At 42.2% G+C, this 17,358-nt stretch overlaps 1 protein-coding gene across 1 annotated transcript; it reads left to right on the top strand.

The window, feature by feature from the left end:
• The first annotated feature begins 11,941 nt into the window (after positions 1–11,941).
• LOC121784539 lies at positions 11,942–13,020 on the top strand. The gene is made up of 2 exons (XM_042182697.1): positions 11,942–12,278; positions 12,372–13,020. Exons 1-2 carry the CDS (start codon positions 11,943–11,945, stop codon positions 12,783–12,785), a joined length of 750 nt encoding a protein of 249 aa, XP_042038631.1. The 5' UTR covers position 11,942; the 3' UTR covers positions 12,786–13,020.
• Positions 13,021–17,358: the final 4,338 nt, after the last annotated feature.

The following is a 17,358-nucleotide window of genomic DNA, read 5'->3' as shown; positions in this document are numbered from 1 at the left end:
TTTTATTGTTTCTTCAAATTAGATTTTAATATGAATTATTTTTCTGCCTCTATGACCAAGGTAAAATATGATGTTGTGTGATCTCTTCTGAAAAGTAAAAACACAGTATAAGATGACTCTATGTCATACTTCGTACATGTTAGAGTCATTTTGAGTAAAAAAAATTAAAAAAAATCATTAATTTGTTGTTGGAATTTTTGTATAGTAACTAAGCAACTTGTAAGAAAAAATTGATTATGTAAACTAGAATAGCATGTCATAATATATGCATGTAAGAGTCATTATGAGCATAATCAGGCAAAAAAATAATAGTATCTGATAATTCATACATTGGGTCATAATAAATGAATATTTGGGTCATAGCATCGTATGGTTAATTTGTGTCATAATAAACCAACATTTGGGTCATTATATAACACTAAGGAGTACAAAAATGCGCCATACAAATCTGATCGAAATGTTCGTATCAAACAAACTGAAGTAAAATACACGATTATTCTCATGTTTTTGACATATTAAAAAAACCAATATTAATACGGCCGAAGAATACACAAACAATAACCCAAACATCAACCATTCTTTGGGTCATACTAAACGAATATTTGGGTCATGTCAACTTATGGGTAAATTGGGTCATAATAATCCAATATTCGAGTCATTATATAAAACTACCGAGTACCAGGATGCCTCATACAAATCTGAACGAACTGAGTAATTTCAAACAACCTGACAATGCAAATAAAATGGAGTCCAATAAAAAACTTAAACTGGCGTTACTTGAAAAAAGAGAATACATGGTATCAAACTTCAGAATTTCTTCTAGACCGCCACTTTTCTTTCTCTTTGAATTTGTCGCAATTCCTTGAATCGCGGTGACCCCACTCCTGACATTTCTTGCATTGACGCAAAGGCTTGCTCTGAAGCTTCAAAGCCTTCTCCACCTTTGAGGGAACTCAGTTAGGGTTTTCGTATACTAGAAATCACCTTTCGAGTGATTGGATACTGTAAAACTCTAATTGTTATTTTCCAATAAATGCAACAGATTATTTTTTGTCATAATGTTGTTGTGCTCTACATTTAATGGTTGTTTATTGCATATTTAAATGTATAAGCAAACGTAACAAAGTCTGAGTCTTTGTTTTAGTAGACCGGTTGTGGGCGTCGTCCAATTTAAGGTAACACGGTCAGTTCTAAACAAAGAAAAATAAGAATTTCACAACCTAGATAGCCCTAGACTACCTATCGCGAAAGGTTGCAATGTCAGTCCTATTATTTCTAAGCTTTATTGAAATAAGATGACGTTGGTGTGGTATAGCACTGAATGGATCTAACATCAAGACGAGTCTTTATGCTATCTACTGAAAGACGAGGTCTTGATAATTAATTTCTTAATCAATGTACGTTAGCATTGAGCATACGATATTGAGTATCTACTACTTTGACTTACCAAATGTGCGGGTTTTTCGTCACCCAACGATCCAGGTATATTGGGTAGTGGTGATCATTATCTAGCGGTGCTAGGATTGCTATTACGTTGAATCGTGCGCGAGGAGAGTCTCGTTTGATAACATCCACAAGAGGAGCTCGAAACAAGGTTTTATTATTCGGAACCTAGCTAGTTAGAGTTTAATTACTCTATGAATAATAAATAAGAGTTTCTTGCTAAGTCCACTCTTGGAGATTAAAATATGTTAATTAATTAAGTCGATAGCAGACAATAATTAATTAATTGATGTTTCTATCTTAAGCGCAGGAAATAAATTAAATGCAATTAAAGGAAACCCGGAATACTTGTAATTTCGGATTTGGAAGGCAGTGCAATATTACTTCTGTAGTGGCTGCTTGTAATATTCCAATATAAGCTTATATTAAATTGTGAGTTCAATTTAATTAGTAAAAAGCTAATTGGGTGAGGCCTGATCAAAATTCTTCCTTAGATCCCTGACTGGGCCCAATATGCGACTTATATAAATAGGAGAATAAAGGATACATAAAATACACATTTTTCTATCAAAATTTTCAACCCCTCTAGAGAGAAAGAATTCGAAATTTGTGCTTCCTTCGTGAGTAGTTTCTATCTTCGTTATTCAAATCCTAGTACGTTGGTGAGATTTGCCCACGCAAATATCAGCGTATAGTCCGGGACACCAGTCAGAAGGTCCGAGGTCGAGTACTGAAGATATTCACGTGGAGAAGACGCAAGCTATCTTCGATTCTTGATCGAATCAACGAGGTAATTTGGCTAACTCCGTAGTATGCATGTTTTAGGGATTTTATATTCTAAAGCATGATTTTAATTCAAGTTATGAGCATGATACATGTAATAATTACGCGAATAGAATTTGTCTAAATAATTTGCTAAATAGATCAAATTTATGCGATCGGTAATTTATGCACACTTCCGCTGCCAACCCCTTCAATTGGTATCAGAGCCAGTCTCTGGCTCTGATTATTTGGATTTAAATTTCGCGAAATTCATGTATGCATGTGTTATTTGATTATGAAACATGTTCTTGGTGTTTTTGTTTATTTATTATGCATGTTAAACTCAAGAACTATCAAATCAAAGAACTTGAATTACTCGATCGTACGAGACGTGCGATCCATCGGCGCTCGCGCCGAGGCGGATCGCGTCACGCACGATCGGGAGAGGGTTGTCGATTGAGTGGGAGCCGAGGGATTGCGGTCACGAGGCGACGCGCAGACGAGCGTGGGCTCGTGCACGCTGCCGGCCGAGACCGCAAACCAAGCCCGAACCCGGGTCGAGATCAATACGACGGAAGGTGTGGCACGGCAGTTCGACCGAGAACATGCCGAGGTACCGAGCCACCAAGCCAAGAACCCTAGGCGGAAGGGTCGAGAGGGATGGCGGTGCTGGCCGAGAGCAGCCGAGCTGTCGCGCGAGCTGCTGGCCGGGAGCGCGCTCCTCCCAGAGCATCAGATAGGCTGAGACGGGGTCCGAGCTGGCCGAGAGCAGGCGCGCCACCGTGCGCTCTGCTGGCCGAGAGCTCGAGCCGCCCGACGGAACGCTGGCCGAGATGCGTCGGCACCCGACGGTCGAGACGACCGAGACGGGCGCTCGCCGCTAGCCGAGACTCGGCGACACCCGATGGCTCGACGGGCCGAGACGCTGGCGCGCCACCTGCGCACCGGTGGCCGAGACGCTGCGTCCTTCGTGTTCCGACGACGAACTCGTCGGATCTTCATCGTTCATCGTTCGTGCGAACCTCGTACGATGAGATAACGATGAATGATTATTTTAATGATTATTTAATTATTTTATTAAAATATATCATTAAAATATTATTATTTAATGGAAATAAAATCTTTTTGGAAGATTTGTCTAGATTTTAGGAATATTTTTATTATTATCTATATCTATGGAAATAAATAATATTATTTTATTCCTAGATGATATAGATGAGAATAATTTAATAGTTTCCTAATATTTATCTCGACTTTAGGAATATTTTTATTATTTTCTATATTTATGGAAATAAATAGTATTATTTTGATTCCTAGATGATATAGATGAGAATAATTTATAGTTTCCTAATATTTATATATCTAAGATTCTAAAAAGGATAGATATGTATGAATACATTAAATAATGAAATATCTCTTCCTAATCTTGAACATGGAATTAATTTGAATATAATTTTTCACGTCTTATTAACAATTAAATAATTTATTTATTTTAGACGTATCTTATAGTAGACATGAATAAGAATTCTATTCTAGAACAATAATTTCCTAAAGGAAGATACCAATTAATAAAAGATTTAATTATCCAGCATCATGAGGTGATTACCCTATCAGACAACACAAAGGTCATCGTGCTAACTTAATCACTGGTACCAGACGCACCCATAAGAGGGAAGCCATATGATTCACCCGCCGACTCTGATGAAGTAACCTCACTGATGCCAGGCCCATCCACTCGAGTTCGTCACAAGCTATTTGATGTTGGTGTTCCATGCGTCGATGCAATGTCTTCTACGATGTCTACTACTCGCGTTAACCTCGGGAAGAAGGGGATTTTCTCGTCACCGAAAGGGTCGTCATGTGCACCGTGGAGTCCGTGCCCGAGCTCACATAGAACACTCCCGTAAAGGGGCCTTGTAGGGCCAGGTTGTCATTTAGTTATGTGAAGGGGCATTTCCATCGTCGTTGTGTTGTCGTTGGTGTGGGTTTTGTGTTTGGAAGGAAGATGTTGTAATCAGTGTACTGTAATGTGGTGTGTTTGGAGGCGTCGACTCTTTTGGCTGTTGTATTAAACAATTAATTTTATGGGATGTACGGTTTATTGTTGGCTAATTATTAGCTTGTGTAATGTGTAAGTTTTCAAGTTGTTGTATGGGATGTAGGTTTATTATTGGAAAGCCACAAGTGGTAGTATGGAGTAGCATTGATATGTTGTCACAAATTTTCTCAAACAAATTGATACAATTGACACATGCAGTAAAAACAAACAAAACAAAAATACAGTTAGCCAACAAGGTAGGGAGCATATAATACACAATCCCGTGATCCATAAACTTCAAATGGTTCGGGTAATATGAAAACAACCTACAAAAGATTAGAGTTGCAGCGAAACATATACTATCACCGGATGTAAATGCATCGTACAACTTCGATTGGTTTTTGTGAATTGACTGTCGATGGTTTGCAATGAGGGTGGAATGGGTTATTTAACACTCCGAACCACGACCATGAACTGTGTCAATGAGAGGATGTGATTAGCCTTGACACTGCAATGTCACAGAGGGGTTGGTTTGATCAATATAAATGCATTCGTCTCTATGGATCGCCATACGCCACCGTCTGCTGAATTACCACCGATGCAGTTGGCCATTTAAAGCTTGACTGAGTGTAGCCAACTATAGGCTGGTTGAATTTTTGCATTTATTTAGACAAACATGATTAACATATTTCGCATTTATTTACTCAAATTGGAGAGAGGGATTGGCCATTATATATGCGATATGTTCGGCATTTTTTTCTTGAAAATGGTTTCAATGAATAATCGATGGGATTTAATGCACCATTAACTCAACATAAACAGTTTCTTTGTCAATATATTCTGCCTAGTCCACAATGTTCACTTCTATGACCAAAACAACAGAGTATAAATTGTATAGGTGGGTTTCTATGACCAAAACAATATATAATAATCAATAATTCAAAAAATATAGAAGGACTACATCGATTTGCATCGATTACATGTATGTAAGTGCATCAAAGGCTCTAAGGCTAAAAAACTACTACCTATTTTGATGTGGGAGAACTGTATGCATTTGAGCTTTCGGCTGCTACTTCTCTCGGTTGGACATTTTCTGATATTGGTCTCCAACTGGTTAGTAGCGTCTTGTGGCTTCGCCACCCTTATTCCTTCTTTTCTCTTTTTTTTTTGTTTGGTCCAGTGTTTTCGACCATTTACTTCAGCATTCTTTATGTGGCTTCGCCACCCTTATTCCTTCTTATCTTTTTTGGGCCTGGAATTTCTTCCTGGTCAGTTTTCTCCTTACTTCTCGATTTCCTTCTCCAGTTGGTTTCTTTCTTGTATATCGTTCTGGCCAGTTGCCTTCTTGCCTTATTCCTCGCTCACACACAGTCCCAGTGGCTAGGGGGTTATATATGCGTGTAGATACGGCTTAGAAAAAAGGTTCTAAAGGTGGTTTTTTTTTTTTGGGGGGGGGGGGGGGGGTTCCTACTGCCTTCAGGTCTTGCTACACGCGGTCACCTCACCCTAGGCATCATGTGGCAGCCACTCTTTTCCTTTCTAGTTTGGTGGAAAGTGGTTCCACTTTAGGCTTTTAACTCACATTTTAAGAGGGCTTTTGTGTTTGGCTCTAAGGATGGGCTTTTCTCTCATTCTTGCATCATCTGTACTGACTAGGAGATACTAAGGGGGGTGGTTTAGATTGTCCAGCATGTCCTATCTCCCTCAATTCCCTCACCGTCAGCTCGAGACAGTTGAGTTTTAAGCCCAATCAACACGTATAAGAAAAAAAACTAGACCTAGAAAAACACTACACAAACACTAAACACAGACTACACATATACACATATGTCATACTGGCCATTGCATCCCCCCTCCCACTTCACAAGTGTCTGCCCTCAGATAAGGCTGTGAAGTGGAAAAGGTAATGGCTAGTATGGCTTACACACAGACATGCCAAAACAAAAACGACACATGTTGATACTAAAAACTTCTCACACTTAGACTATGCAATAGGCTAAGTGGGAGAGTTTTAAACCTAAACAGAGCTCAACAAAAACAAACACATATATACATAAACTCATCGGGCATCCAACTCATCGAGAGAAGGGAAATGGAGTACCTTTCCACACTTAACTTGCTTGCTCCCGTCATCGTTATTATCGAAAGCATCTTGTAGCTTTTTAGAGTCGAACAGCTTCATCTCCTCCACCAGCTCATCAGTGAGTTCCACTGTCCAGCGTCGGTACTTTAGTCTCTCTACCAGAGGATGTATTAGTTCCCGATGGTTCAGTGGAAGCTGTTGTTCACCATACTCTTCATCCTCCAGGGAGATGTCGCTGTCGGATCCCGACTCTTCACTAGCAGCATAGTCGTTGTCGTTTGTCTCCTGACGGTGCGGTGGGGTTCTCTGAGCTGGGTCTGTGATGACGATGCCTATGTTCACTGTGCGTTGCTTTTTGCTGCTTGGCTTTCTCTTAACAGGGGCTTTCCCCTTTCTCTTTCTCTCCTCGCGGTACCTGCTTTCATCTCTGTCTTCATCCTCTTCCGGTTTCTTCTCTGCTTGTGTTGAAGGCTTGTGCTGGGCAGTAGCGCGGGTCTCCACGCGGGTATGTGTACTATCATCTCTTGGCTCGATGTGACCTACTGACTCAGATGCGAGGTCCAGACCCTCAGCCATCTGCTCAGCCTCATCCCTCTGGTCACTCGGCGTTGTGGAGACCACTTCAGCTGTCGTCGATGCATATTCCAAGTTAGTAGCTGGAAAGGATTCCTCCCCAGGTTTTGTGGGAGTCACCCTTTCTTCGTCACTTAAAACTTCAACTGGATCTATTGCTGTGTTCGCCTTCGTCTTGCTGGATGCCCATTTTCCTAGGCATCTCTGCGATACTCTCTTCGGTTTTGGTCGTACTGCCTTGGGATCGTCCCTCAACACCAATTTTCTTTTGACCACTTTCGGTTTCAACACTGGAGGTGCCACTGATCCTGGTACCTCTGTTCTTGCTACTGTCTCCTCCTGATCAATATGTGCATCACTCTCCCCTGCGTCTGGCTAGGGAGTCACTGACTGTGGTACTCGTCCTCCGGTTTGCCTCTCTTCCACCTCTTCTTCTGGCTGATGGGCTGGGCCTTCTGGGTCGTTCCTTGTACTAGCTTCTCCACCCTCTCTTACTGCCTCCGATGCATCTTCTTCTTCCTCACGGGTTACCTCCTTCAATAGCGCCTCAAACTCCTCATCCGTCATAAGGCCCTGCTTTCTGGCTGTTTCATTCAGATCTATCTCTTCCCTCGCCATCTCTTGAGGGATGGACTCCGCTGTCGGCGTTATCTCTAGTTCATCTCTCCCCTCCTGGCTCATTGGCTCCTCGCTCCTTTTTCTCTCACCTTCTCCTGGGTCAGAGTCGTAATAGGCGGAGATGGGGTCAATATCCATTGATTCGGTTTCTTGGCGAGTCGGGGAGGGTTTCGAAGGTTCCGATGGTGCGGTCGTCGAGGAAGATTCCCATTCTGGTGGCATTGTTGAGGAAGTCGGAACGGAAGTGGGTGGTTGTGCTGTGGGTTGCACAATCGGTTCTGATGCAGGTATTGTCGGGGTTTCTCCGGTCATGCTCTATTTGCCCCCGATTCGGCTATATCCGGCCAACTCGGCTGCCCAATATCGATTCGGGTCCTGCTGTCTGAGGAACTCCGTCATTACGTCCAAAGAAACCATTGCCAGAACTTGAGGAATTGGCTCCTGTGGTTGCGGGTTCGGCGACCGTTCTTCCGTTGGTGGTTGCAATTCTGGGTTTTCTTCCCGATGGATTGAAGGGGGTTTCTCACCGGTTTGTTTCTTTGCCCATTTCTTCTTCCCCATGGCTTGAGTTGGTGCTTTCTGGTGGTAATGTGGTGTTGATTTCTGGTGAATGTTGGGAATTTTCGGAAGAGAGAAATTGCAGGTGAGGGTTTGTGAGATGAAGGGGGAAATGGTTTGGATATGAGAGTATAATGGGTAGTTGAGGGTTTGTAACCGGCTATGAGCGGTTTCCAAGTTGGCGCAGATTCGTGTGGGAGACGGTTGAGAGCATTGCTTCCTGATTGGACGTCGCATGTCCTTCTCTGCACACGCGCCCTCCCAGTCGCTGTCCGCCTGCAAAGCTGCAACAACCCCAATTCAAATTTCGTTCCTCAATTTCGTTCCGCACTCGTCTTAGATGACGGAAAAAATTCGCTTAAGAAGGCTGACTTGAAATCGGCCCAACTCTCAATGGAGTCGGGTGGCAGGCGCATGAACCATGTGTTGGCCTCCCCTTTTAGGACGAACGGCAAAGCTTTCAATCTGTAGTCATCCTCGGTTGCCCCCGCTGGCCTTCTCTGTGCCCTACAAATTTTACAGAACTCATGAAGGAATTCGTAAGGGCCTTCATAGCTTTTCCCACAGTACGTGGGCAGGATTGCAATAACATGGGGCTTCACATCACAAGCCGTCTGTCCTGGGGTGACAACTATAGCTTGCGGCGGTTCTCCTTCGGTATGCGCGTTCAGCGTCCCTATCTCCGAGTCTTCATCTATATGGGCAGCCATTATCCTTGGGTTACCCTCCAACTGTAGCACCTGTTCTGGTATTCCTCCTTCTATGGTGTCTAGCTCTTCGTCACTACTCGTGCCTAGGTCAGACAGGGCTGTCGATAGGCCAGAACGAGTGGTCACGAGTATAGTCCCTCGTTGAAGTATCTTCGGTCTCCAATGGTCAGGAGCCGAACTGCTTCTCATAAACTGAAAGAAAAAGAAAAGAGAAAAGTTATACACAATATGTACGCCAAAGTATCACACACAAGAACAGTAAATAACGTCATTCATCCCCGGCAACGACGCCATTTGAAAGAGCAGGGTTTGTGCAGGTGTCGCGTCAAGCAAAGGATGTATCCTACTGATCAGGATGGAAGTCCCAGCTAAGCCTGAACCTGGTATCAATAATTCATCAACCCACTTCTACTGACTAGTATAGTGGATGTAAGGGTCGAATCGCACAGAGATGAATGCTCTTTGTTAATTGTGGTGATATTCTGGAAAGGTTGGTTAGCTACCACGCTTGGGGTTGAGATTCTAACTAGACTGGAAATTAAGGTGGTACTTTACTGACTAGGAGGGGTGAAAGATGATTGATAAGCAGCTGTGTACGTGAGAGTGGGGAAACATTATGTTTCAGAAAATATGTGGGAGGTACGGGGCTACTATAAAAGACTAAACGGAATATCAGAGAATAAGTGGTAGTTAAGTGACTAGGCTGACAGATCTGTAGGGTACCAGCAGAAAAGGTAGTTAAAAGTAAGGACAAAAGCAAAAGTAACTAAAAAGCAAAAGTGGTCCCAAACTTGGATGTGAATGTCTTCTTCTTCAACATGAAACTCAGATTAACAAACCCAGATTCATGGACGAGAAATGCAGATTAACAACTTCACAAGAACATATCTACAATCTAAACTCCAAATCAAAAGATTAAACTAACGAAACTGAAATTACGCTTATTGGGTAACATGCAAGGTGGCAGAAATCACGTAGATTAGGCTTTCAAACTTAACCATTTCAGATCTAAAATCTAACAGCTATCTAAATTCATGAACTCAGATTTATCAATGCCGAAATGAAAACATGCTCCCAACACTTGGAAATTACAGTAACAACTAGATCTACACTATCTAGGCAGAAAGAAACTGAATCAAACAGAAAACGATGCACAAAGACCAATTCATTGCACAAAAGGTGTTTGGATCTAAACGAAATACTTCAAAAGCAAACGGAAATTAAAAGTGCAACAGGTCCAACGTAAGGAAACACGTAAAGATTAACTAAGAAAGCAAATAAAGATTGTTTGCCACTCCGGGCGATGAAACTGCTAACACTACGAAACACGCTGGCTGGAACGAGATAATGCGGAACTCCGGCGAACTGGTGAACTTCAGGTGACCATGGCTGTGGCGAGGAACGAGAATATGAAGGACAAAGCTGAAGGAACTAACTGCCGAGAGAAAACTACTCTAACTAAGAGTGTAAATTCCTAATGATGATTCCCTATGGTCGATGATCGTTTCTCTCTCCAAGTGGCTCCCTTTTATATGGAGGTCTGCCCTTGATTTTTAGGGTAGACTCTCTTCGCGAAATGACCCTTTTGCCCTTACTTGTGGCTGATCTTCCCAGCAATCCTTCTTTTCCATCTCGAGCCTTTTTGGCATGCATACTGGTCAGTATAGCAACATTCTGATGCCCTTTTCACCCGAGTTATCCGATACCTTTCCTTCTGACTGGAACCCTTTCCCTGCACACTTTAGCAACTGTTTTGCAGATATATTCCAGTTATGCACGTTATACTGACCGGTAACCAAGGCCTAGAATACGACTTATCGCTATGGTCAAAGTCCTCATCGTCGACCGCTTCTCATTTCACAAAAAGAATAAAAGCAATAGTTAGTCTTCAAAAATAGATAAAATTGCATATGATGATTTTAAAACGGGGTCATTGTGTGTCATCATATACGTACGGTGTAAATCACTTAGAGGGGGGCATCCAGTTCTCAACTTGAACCTCTTCACATGGAACATCCCCACGTCGACCATAGTGAAAATCAGGACGTCATCGTGGACAATGCGGTTAAAGATACAAAACTCGGCCCAACCAATGCAGAAGTGGCACCCATTTGCGAGCTTAAGGAGGCGTACTGGCCAACCCCTTCCCCTGGGCATCACAAGTCGGCAGTCGAAAGTCGCTACAAAAGTTAGAAACGGAAGTGAATTATAACGTAAACACGGTAGAGTACCGACAATGCCTTACGAAAAGCCTTTCCAACTCATCCATGCTATGGTCCTCGGAGAACTTATGGGAGCCTAAAGTAATCCATAGCACCATTACTTCCCATCGTACAACTTCGATTGGTTTTTGTGAATTGACTGTCGATGGTTTGCAATGAGGGTGGAATGGGTTATTTAACACTCTGAACCACGACCATGAACTGTGTCAATGAGAGGATGTGATTAGCCTTGACACTGCAATGTCACAGAGGGGATGGTTTGATCAATATAAATGCATTCGTCTCTATGGATCGCCATACGCCACCCTCTGCTGAATTACCGCCGATGCAGTTGGCCATTTAAAGCTTGACTGAGTGTAGCCAACTATAGGCTGGATGAATTTTTGCATTTATTTAGACAAACATGATTAACATATTTCGCATTTATTTACTCAAATTGGAGAGAGAGATTGGCCATTATATATGCGATATGTTCGGCATTTTTTTTTAAAATGGTTTCAATGAATAATCGATGGGATTTAATGCATCACTAACTCAGCATAAACGGTTACTTTGTCAATATTTTCGGCCTAGTCCACAATGTTCACTTCTATGACCAAAACAACGGAGTATAAATTGTATAGGTGGGTTTCTATGACCAAAACAATATATAATAATCAACAATTCAAAAAATATAGAAGGACTACATCGATTTGCATCGATTGCATGTATGTAAGTGCATCAATTACCTCTTCTCACCTATATATGGCTAGTACATAGTATAGAAGAAGGTCGGCATCCATGACAAGGTAGACTAGACATTTATCTACCAAATGCTAATTGCTCAACCATAAACCATTAATGACGACAAAGGCATTAGTTTAGGTCAAACGTGTATATAAGGAGATGGAAGTCTGACCAAAACTATTCTCTACATCCATTGTCTTCTCTGAACAATGAACTTCCATATTCCTCAGCAAGCAACGTTCTTTTACCGAGGGAAATGGAATCAAGAGATGGATTCCCAACTTCTTTTGACATTGATCAATTTGAGGAGCGACCATGATTGGGAGGATGGTAATGTGCCCGATGAAGTGCTCAACAATGTCCGTGCGATGATTAACCATCCCTTTGGAGCTGAACTTTCATCCGACGATATATCGGCTCGCGTGAAAATGCTGGAGGCTCGATATAGTCTGTTTAAGAAAGTGGTCGGTACGAATGGAGTCCAATGGAACATGGAAGAAAGGGTGGTGATTGCCGACGAGTTGACATGGAAGATTATTCTAGAGGTTCGTACACTTCCATAGTTGAACATAATGCAATAGTTTATAAATATGTAATATATTCCCCCACTGAAATGCGTTCGCACTGTGATTTGTTAGACGGATGCATCCGCCGCTGCATATTTCTACCGTGACGAACCCGAATTCAATCTTCTTGCCCGTTTCTTTGGCTGGTATGACATAAAAGTTGAGTTCCCTCATGAGGTGATTACCCTATCAGACAACACAAAGGTCATCGTGCTAACTGAATCACTGGTACTAGACGCACCCATAAGAGGGAAGCCATATGATTCACCCGCCGACTCTGATGAAGTAACCTCACCGATGCCAGGCCCATCCACTCGAGTTCGTCACAAGCTATTTGATGTTGGTGTTCCATGCGTCGATGCAATATCTTCTACGACGTCTACTACTCGCGTTAACCCAGGGAAGAAGGGGATTTTCTCGTCACCGAAAGGGTCGTCATGTGCACCATGGAGTCCGTGCCCGAGCTCACATAGAACACTCCCGTAAAGGGGCCTTGTAGAGCCAGGCTGTCATTTTTAGTTATGTGAAGGGGCATTTCCATCGTAGTTGTGTTGTCGTTGGTGTGGGTTTTGTGTTTGGAAGGAAGATATTGTAATCAGTGTACTGTAATGTGGTGTGTTTGGAGGCGTCGAATCTTTTGGTTGTTGTATTAAACAATTAATTTTATGGGATGTAGGGTTTATTGTTGGCTAATTATTAGCTTGTGTAATGTGTAAGTTTTCAAGTTGTTGTATGGGATGTAGGTTTATTGTTGGAAAGCCACAAGTGGTACTGATAAGACTAATTTCATGCATAGGTCTAGGGGATAAATTCGTGGATTTACTGGGTCTAACACACGTTTTAAACTAGGTGTGTAGAAAAATTTTGCCAGGTCCAGGAAAAGAAGAGGACAATCACATGTCCGAGGAAACTGGCGAAGAAGTAAGCATTGTGGAGGAAAATTGCAAGACGGAGCATATCTCGGAGCTGAAGGGTAGAATGGAGATTTCTACGAAGGCTTCTAGAAGATTATGTCCGCGCCTATATAAGGAAGGAAGCATGCATTCTAGAGGGACCTTATCGGTGGAGGCCTCGTTACGGATTGTAGCTAGGAGCTCACTTTTCTCTTACACACTTGGGTTCTCTTTGGGAAATTCGGGGGTTCACGGCTGGGTTCGCTTCCTGTTTACTTTAGTTCCATTTGGGTGTAACACCGTCCTGTCAAGGGCGAAGAAACAATTTCCAGTTTATTTCTCGTATTTCATGGATTTCACCGAGTTTCGCTGTTCGTAGCTCGGCTCTCTGTTTTTACTGAATATTTTTGTGTTTAATGTAAGTTTAATTTTCTGTTATGTCGTTGATGTTGATTTCTGATTTCACTCCTGTGATTTTCTGGATGCGTTTCGCAATTGCTCACTGAATCTGTGCAGAGTAATGGCTGGATCGGGTTGATCAGAGTTTGTTGGTGGTTGAATTGGAGGTTTGAATTCGGTGTTGTAGCTGAGTTGATTGGAATCATTTGAATTCAGTGTTGATCGGAGTAGATCTGTTAGATCGGAAGATATGGAGTTGATTGAGGTTGTTGTTTGGTTCGGATCGCTTGGATCCGGAGTGGATTAAGCACCCAACGTGAATCTGAGCATAGTTGGTTTAAATTTATGCCTATCCTTTGTGTATTCATTTCATTCCGTCTAGTATATGTAGATCTGTGTTATTTCCGATTTGTTGTAAGTTTTCGACGACCTAACTTTTATATTCTATTCGAATCTAGGTACGTGCTCTGTTTTCTTCATCTGTGTTTTTTTTTTCAGTTAAAAAATGCATGTCGTTGTTAGTTAGAGTTTCAGTTTGTTATTTGCAGCCTTTCTGCCGTACTTGCTAATTCTGGAATTATGGTCCCCATTGTTATATGCTCCCTGTCTGGTTCTATTAGGTAGCCGTTTACACAGTCTAGGAAGGGAATTTAATATCCCGTAGTCTTGATGATGTTTGATCTCAGCATGTTTACAGTTTCCTAGGTCTAGTGTTTACATTTCTTGCCTAGGTCTAGTCGTAGTTAAACCTCAACCCAGTTTGCGTGGCAGCAGCCGCCCTTGTCCAAAGTTTCTAAATGCTTTCTTACGTGTCCATCTTCGTGAGATCGACCCCTGCTTCTCTATACTAATCCATAGTATTCGGGTTGAGGGATCTTTGAAGGGGAGTTTAGTGTGCGCAACGACAGAGCATTCCGTGTTCTCTTGAGTTTCTAGACCAAGTGATCTAGTGGATTCATAGGACTTGGCATCTCGCCCTAGCATAACACCAGAAGCACGCACAAGCACTTTAGCTATTCTCCTCACACACTTCAAATGGCGCCGTTGTCGGGGATGGATGGCGTAGTTTGTGTTAGTGTTTAGAGTCTTTGGCGTATATAGTTTTGATTTATTTTCTTTCCTTTTATTTGTAGTTTATGAGTAGAGGCTCACGGTCTACTCACTGGAGTAACTCGTCTGGGTGGGAGCACGGTCAATTCATTTGGTAGGTAAAGGACACAGCCTCCACAGTAACCACCAGATCAGGGTTCACCACGGGAGATCCGTTTCTGAGTGGGTTTACTAGCGACGAATCTTGGGCGTCGTCAGGACGTGAAGATCCGAAGTCACCACCAGAGTCGGAAACAGAGTCAGAAACAGGGGAAACAGAGGAAGTAGTCATGGTGCACGTAGTAGACCCAGATCCGAAGATAGGGTCGCTAACTGCCCATTTAGATGGAGAGCCAGCACAGGCCATAGTGACGAACCCACGTCAGAGGTCCATTGAGATCAAGACGAATGTGCTCGGCATCTTACCGACATTTTCTGGGCGAAGAAGTGAGTGCCCTTATGAGTTTTTGAATGAATTCAGTAAATTGTGCAGCATCCAAAAGAGGCCAAATGATACGACGGATGAGGACTATCACTTGCGCGCGATTCCTTTCACTCTGAAGGGGGAGGCCAACACATGGTTATTACGGTTACCCCCGGATTCTATCCGCACTTGGAGAGACTTTAAATTAGAGTTTTTAGATTATTTCTTCCCATCCAACAAGACGAATGCTCTGAAGAAGGAGATAGTGGAGTGCAAACAGGACTATGACGAGTCATTGAGCCAATACTGGTAAAGGTTCAAAGGATTGCTGGATGCATGCCCGAATGACCGGATGATAGAGGCAGAGACCTATTCTCTGTTTTATGAAGGAGCTACTCCTGAGTCGAAGTGAAGGGGCTGGCAGCGGAAGCGTGCGTAACAAAACGGATCACATGAATTTGATCTATTTAGCAGATTATTTAGACAAAATCTATTCGAGTAATTATCACATGTATCATGCTCATAACTTGAATTAAAACATGCTTTAGCACATTAAATTCCTAAAGCATGCTTACTACGGAATTAGCCAATTTACCTCGTTGATTCAATCAAGAATCGATGATGGCTTGCTCCGTCTCCACGTGAAGATCTTCAATACAAGAACTCGGATCTTCTGACTGGTGTCCCGGACTATACGCTGATATTTATGTGGGCAAATCTCACCAACGTACTAGGACTCGAATAATGGAAGACATAACTCAGCTCACGGAGGAGAGCACAATTTTTGAAAATTCTCTTAAAGGAGGGGGACGAAAATTTTATGAATAAATTGTTGTGTTTTCTGTCTCCTTTATTCTCCTATTTATATAAGTCACATATTGGGCTCAGTCAGGGATCTAAGGAAGAATCTAGAGCAGGCCTCACCCAATTAGCTTTTTACTAATTAAATTGAACCCACAATTTAATATAAGCTTATATTGGAATATTACGAGCAGCCACTACAGAAGTAATATTGCACTGCCTTCCAAATCCGAAATTACAAGTATTCCAGGTTTCCTTTAATTATATTTGATTTATTTCCCGCACTTAAGATGGAAACATCCATTAATTAATTAATGTCCGCTATAGACTTAATTAATTAACATATTTCGAATTTCAAGAGTGGACTTAACAAGAAACTCTTATTTATTATTCATAGAGTAATCAAACTCCAACTAGCTAGGTTCCGAATAATAAAACCTCGTTTCGAGCTCCTCTTGTGGATGTTATCAAACGAGACTCTCCTCGCGCACGTTTCAACATAATAGCAATCCTAGCACCTCTATATAATGATCACCACTACCCAATATACCTGGATCGTTGGGTTACGAAAAACCCGCACCTTTGGTAAGTCAAAGTAGTGGATACTCAATATCGTATGCTCAATGCTAACGTACATTGATTAAGAAATTAATTCTCAAGACCTCATCTTTCAGTAGATAGCATAAAGACTCGTCTTGCTGTTAGATCCATTCAGTGCTATACCACACCAACGTCATCTTATTTCAATAAGGTTTAGAAATAATCGGACTGACATTGCAACCTTTCGCGATAGGTAGTCTAGGCCTATCTAGGTTGTGAAATTCTTATTTTTCTTTGTTTAGAACTGACCGTGTTACCTTAAATTGGACGACGCCCACAACCGGTCTACTAAAACAAAGACTTAGACTTTGTTACGTTTGCTCATACATTTAAATATGCAATAAACAACCATTAAATGTAAAACATAACAACATTATGACAAAAATAATCTGTTGCATTTATTGGAAAATAACCATTCGAGTTTTACAGTATCCAATCACTCGAAAGGTGATTTCTAGTATACAAAACCAGTTCTCCACACTCGAAGTTGAGCTTGAACTGTTGGAAGCTAGGGGGAAGACTTTGAAGGATGATAGTCACCTGGGACTCGGGATCGATCGTCCCTCCCAAGACCTCAATTTGGTTGAGGTGGCCCATCATCTCGAGGACGTGGTCCCTCACAGACGAGCCTTCCTTCATTGTCTTCGACATGCTTCGCCGTTCGATTCTGAGTACCAAAAAGATTTTTGAGATTCTGCATAATCTCGGCGGTTGTTTCCATGGCTGAATGCTGATGCTTGAGTACTGAAGACATAGAAGCCAACATGTAGCACTTAACCATCTCATTCGCCTTATGCCACCGTCTGTGTGCATCTCTGACTCCTGCCGCAGCGGTAGCCGCCGGCACTGGAGG

This window comes from Salvia splendens, chromosome 21, assembly GCF_004379255.2.
Source record: "Salvia splendens isolate huo1 chromosome 21, SspV2, whole genome shotgun sequence".
Taxonomy (NCBI): Eukaryota; Viridiplantae; Streptophyta; class Magnoliopsida; order Lamiales; family Lamiaceae; genus Salvia; species Salvia splendens.
The sequence above is the reverse complement of the archived record's forward strand: the minus strand, read 5'-3'. Positions and strand labels throughout refer to the sequence as shown.

Excerpts from the sequence above, each read along its gene's own strand:
- LOC121784539 (XM_042182697.1), top strand. The coding sequence starts at position 11,943 with ATGAACTTCCATATTCCTCAGCAAGCAACGTTCTTTTACCGAGGGAAA. Across the intron at positions 12,279-12,371 it reads CATGGAAGATTATTCTAGAG|ACGGATGCATCCGCCGCTGC; the intron begins GTTCGTACACTT and ends GTGATTTGTTAG.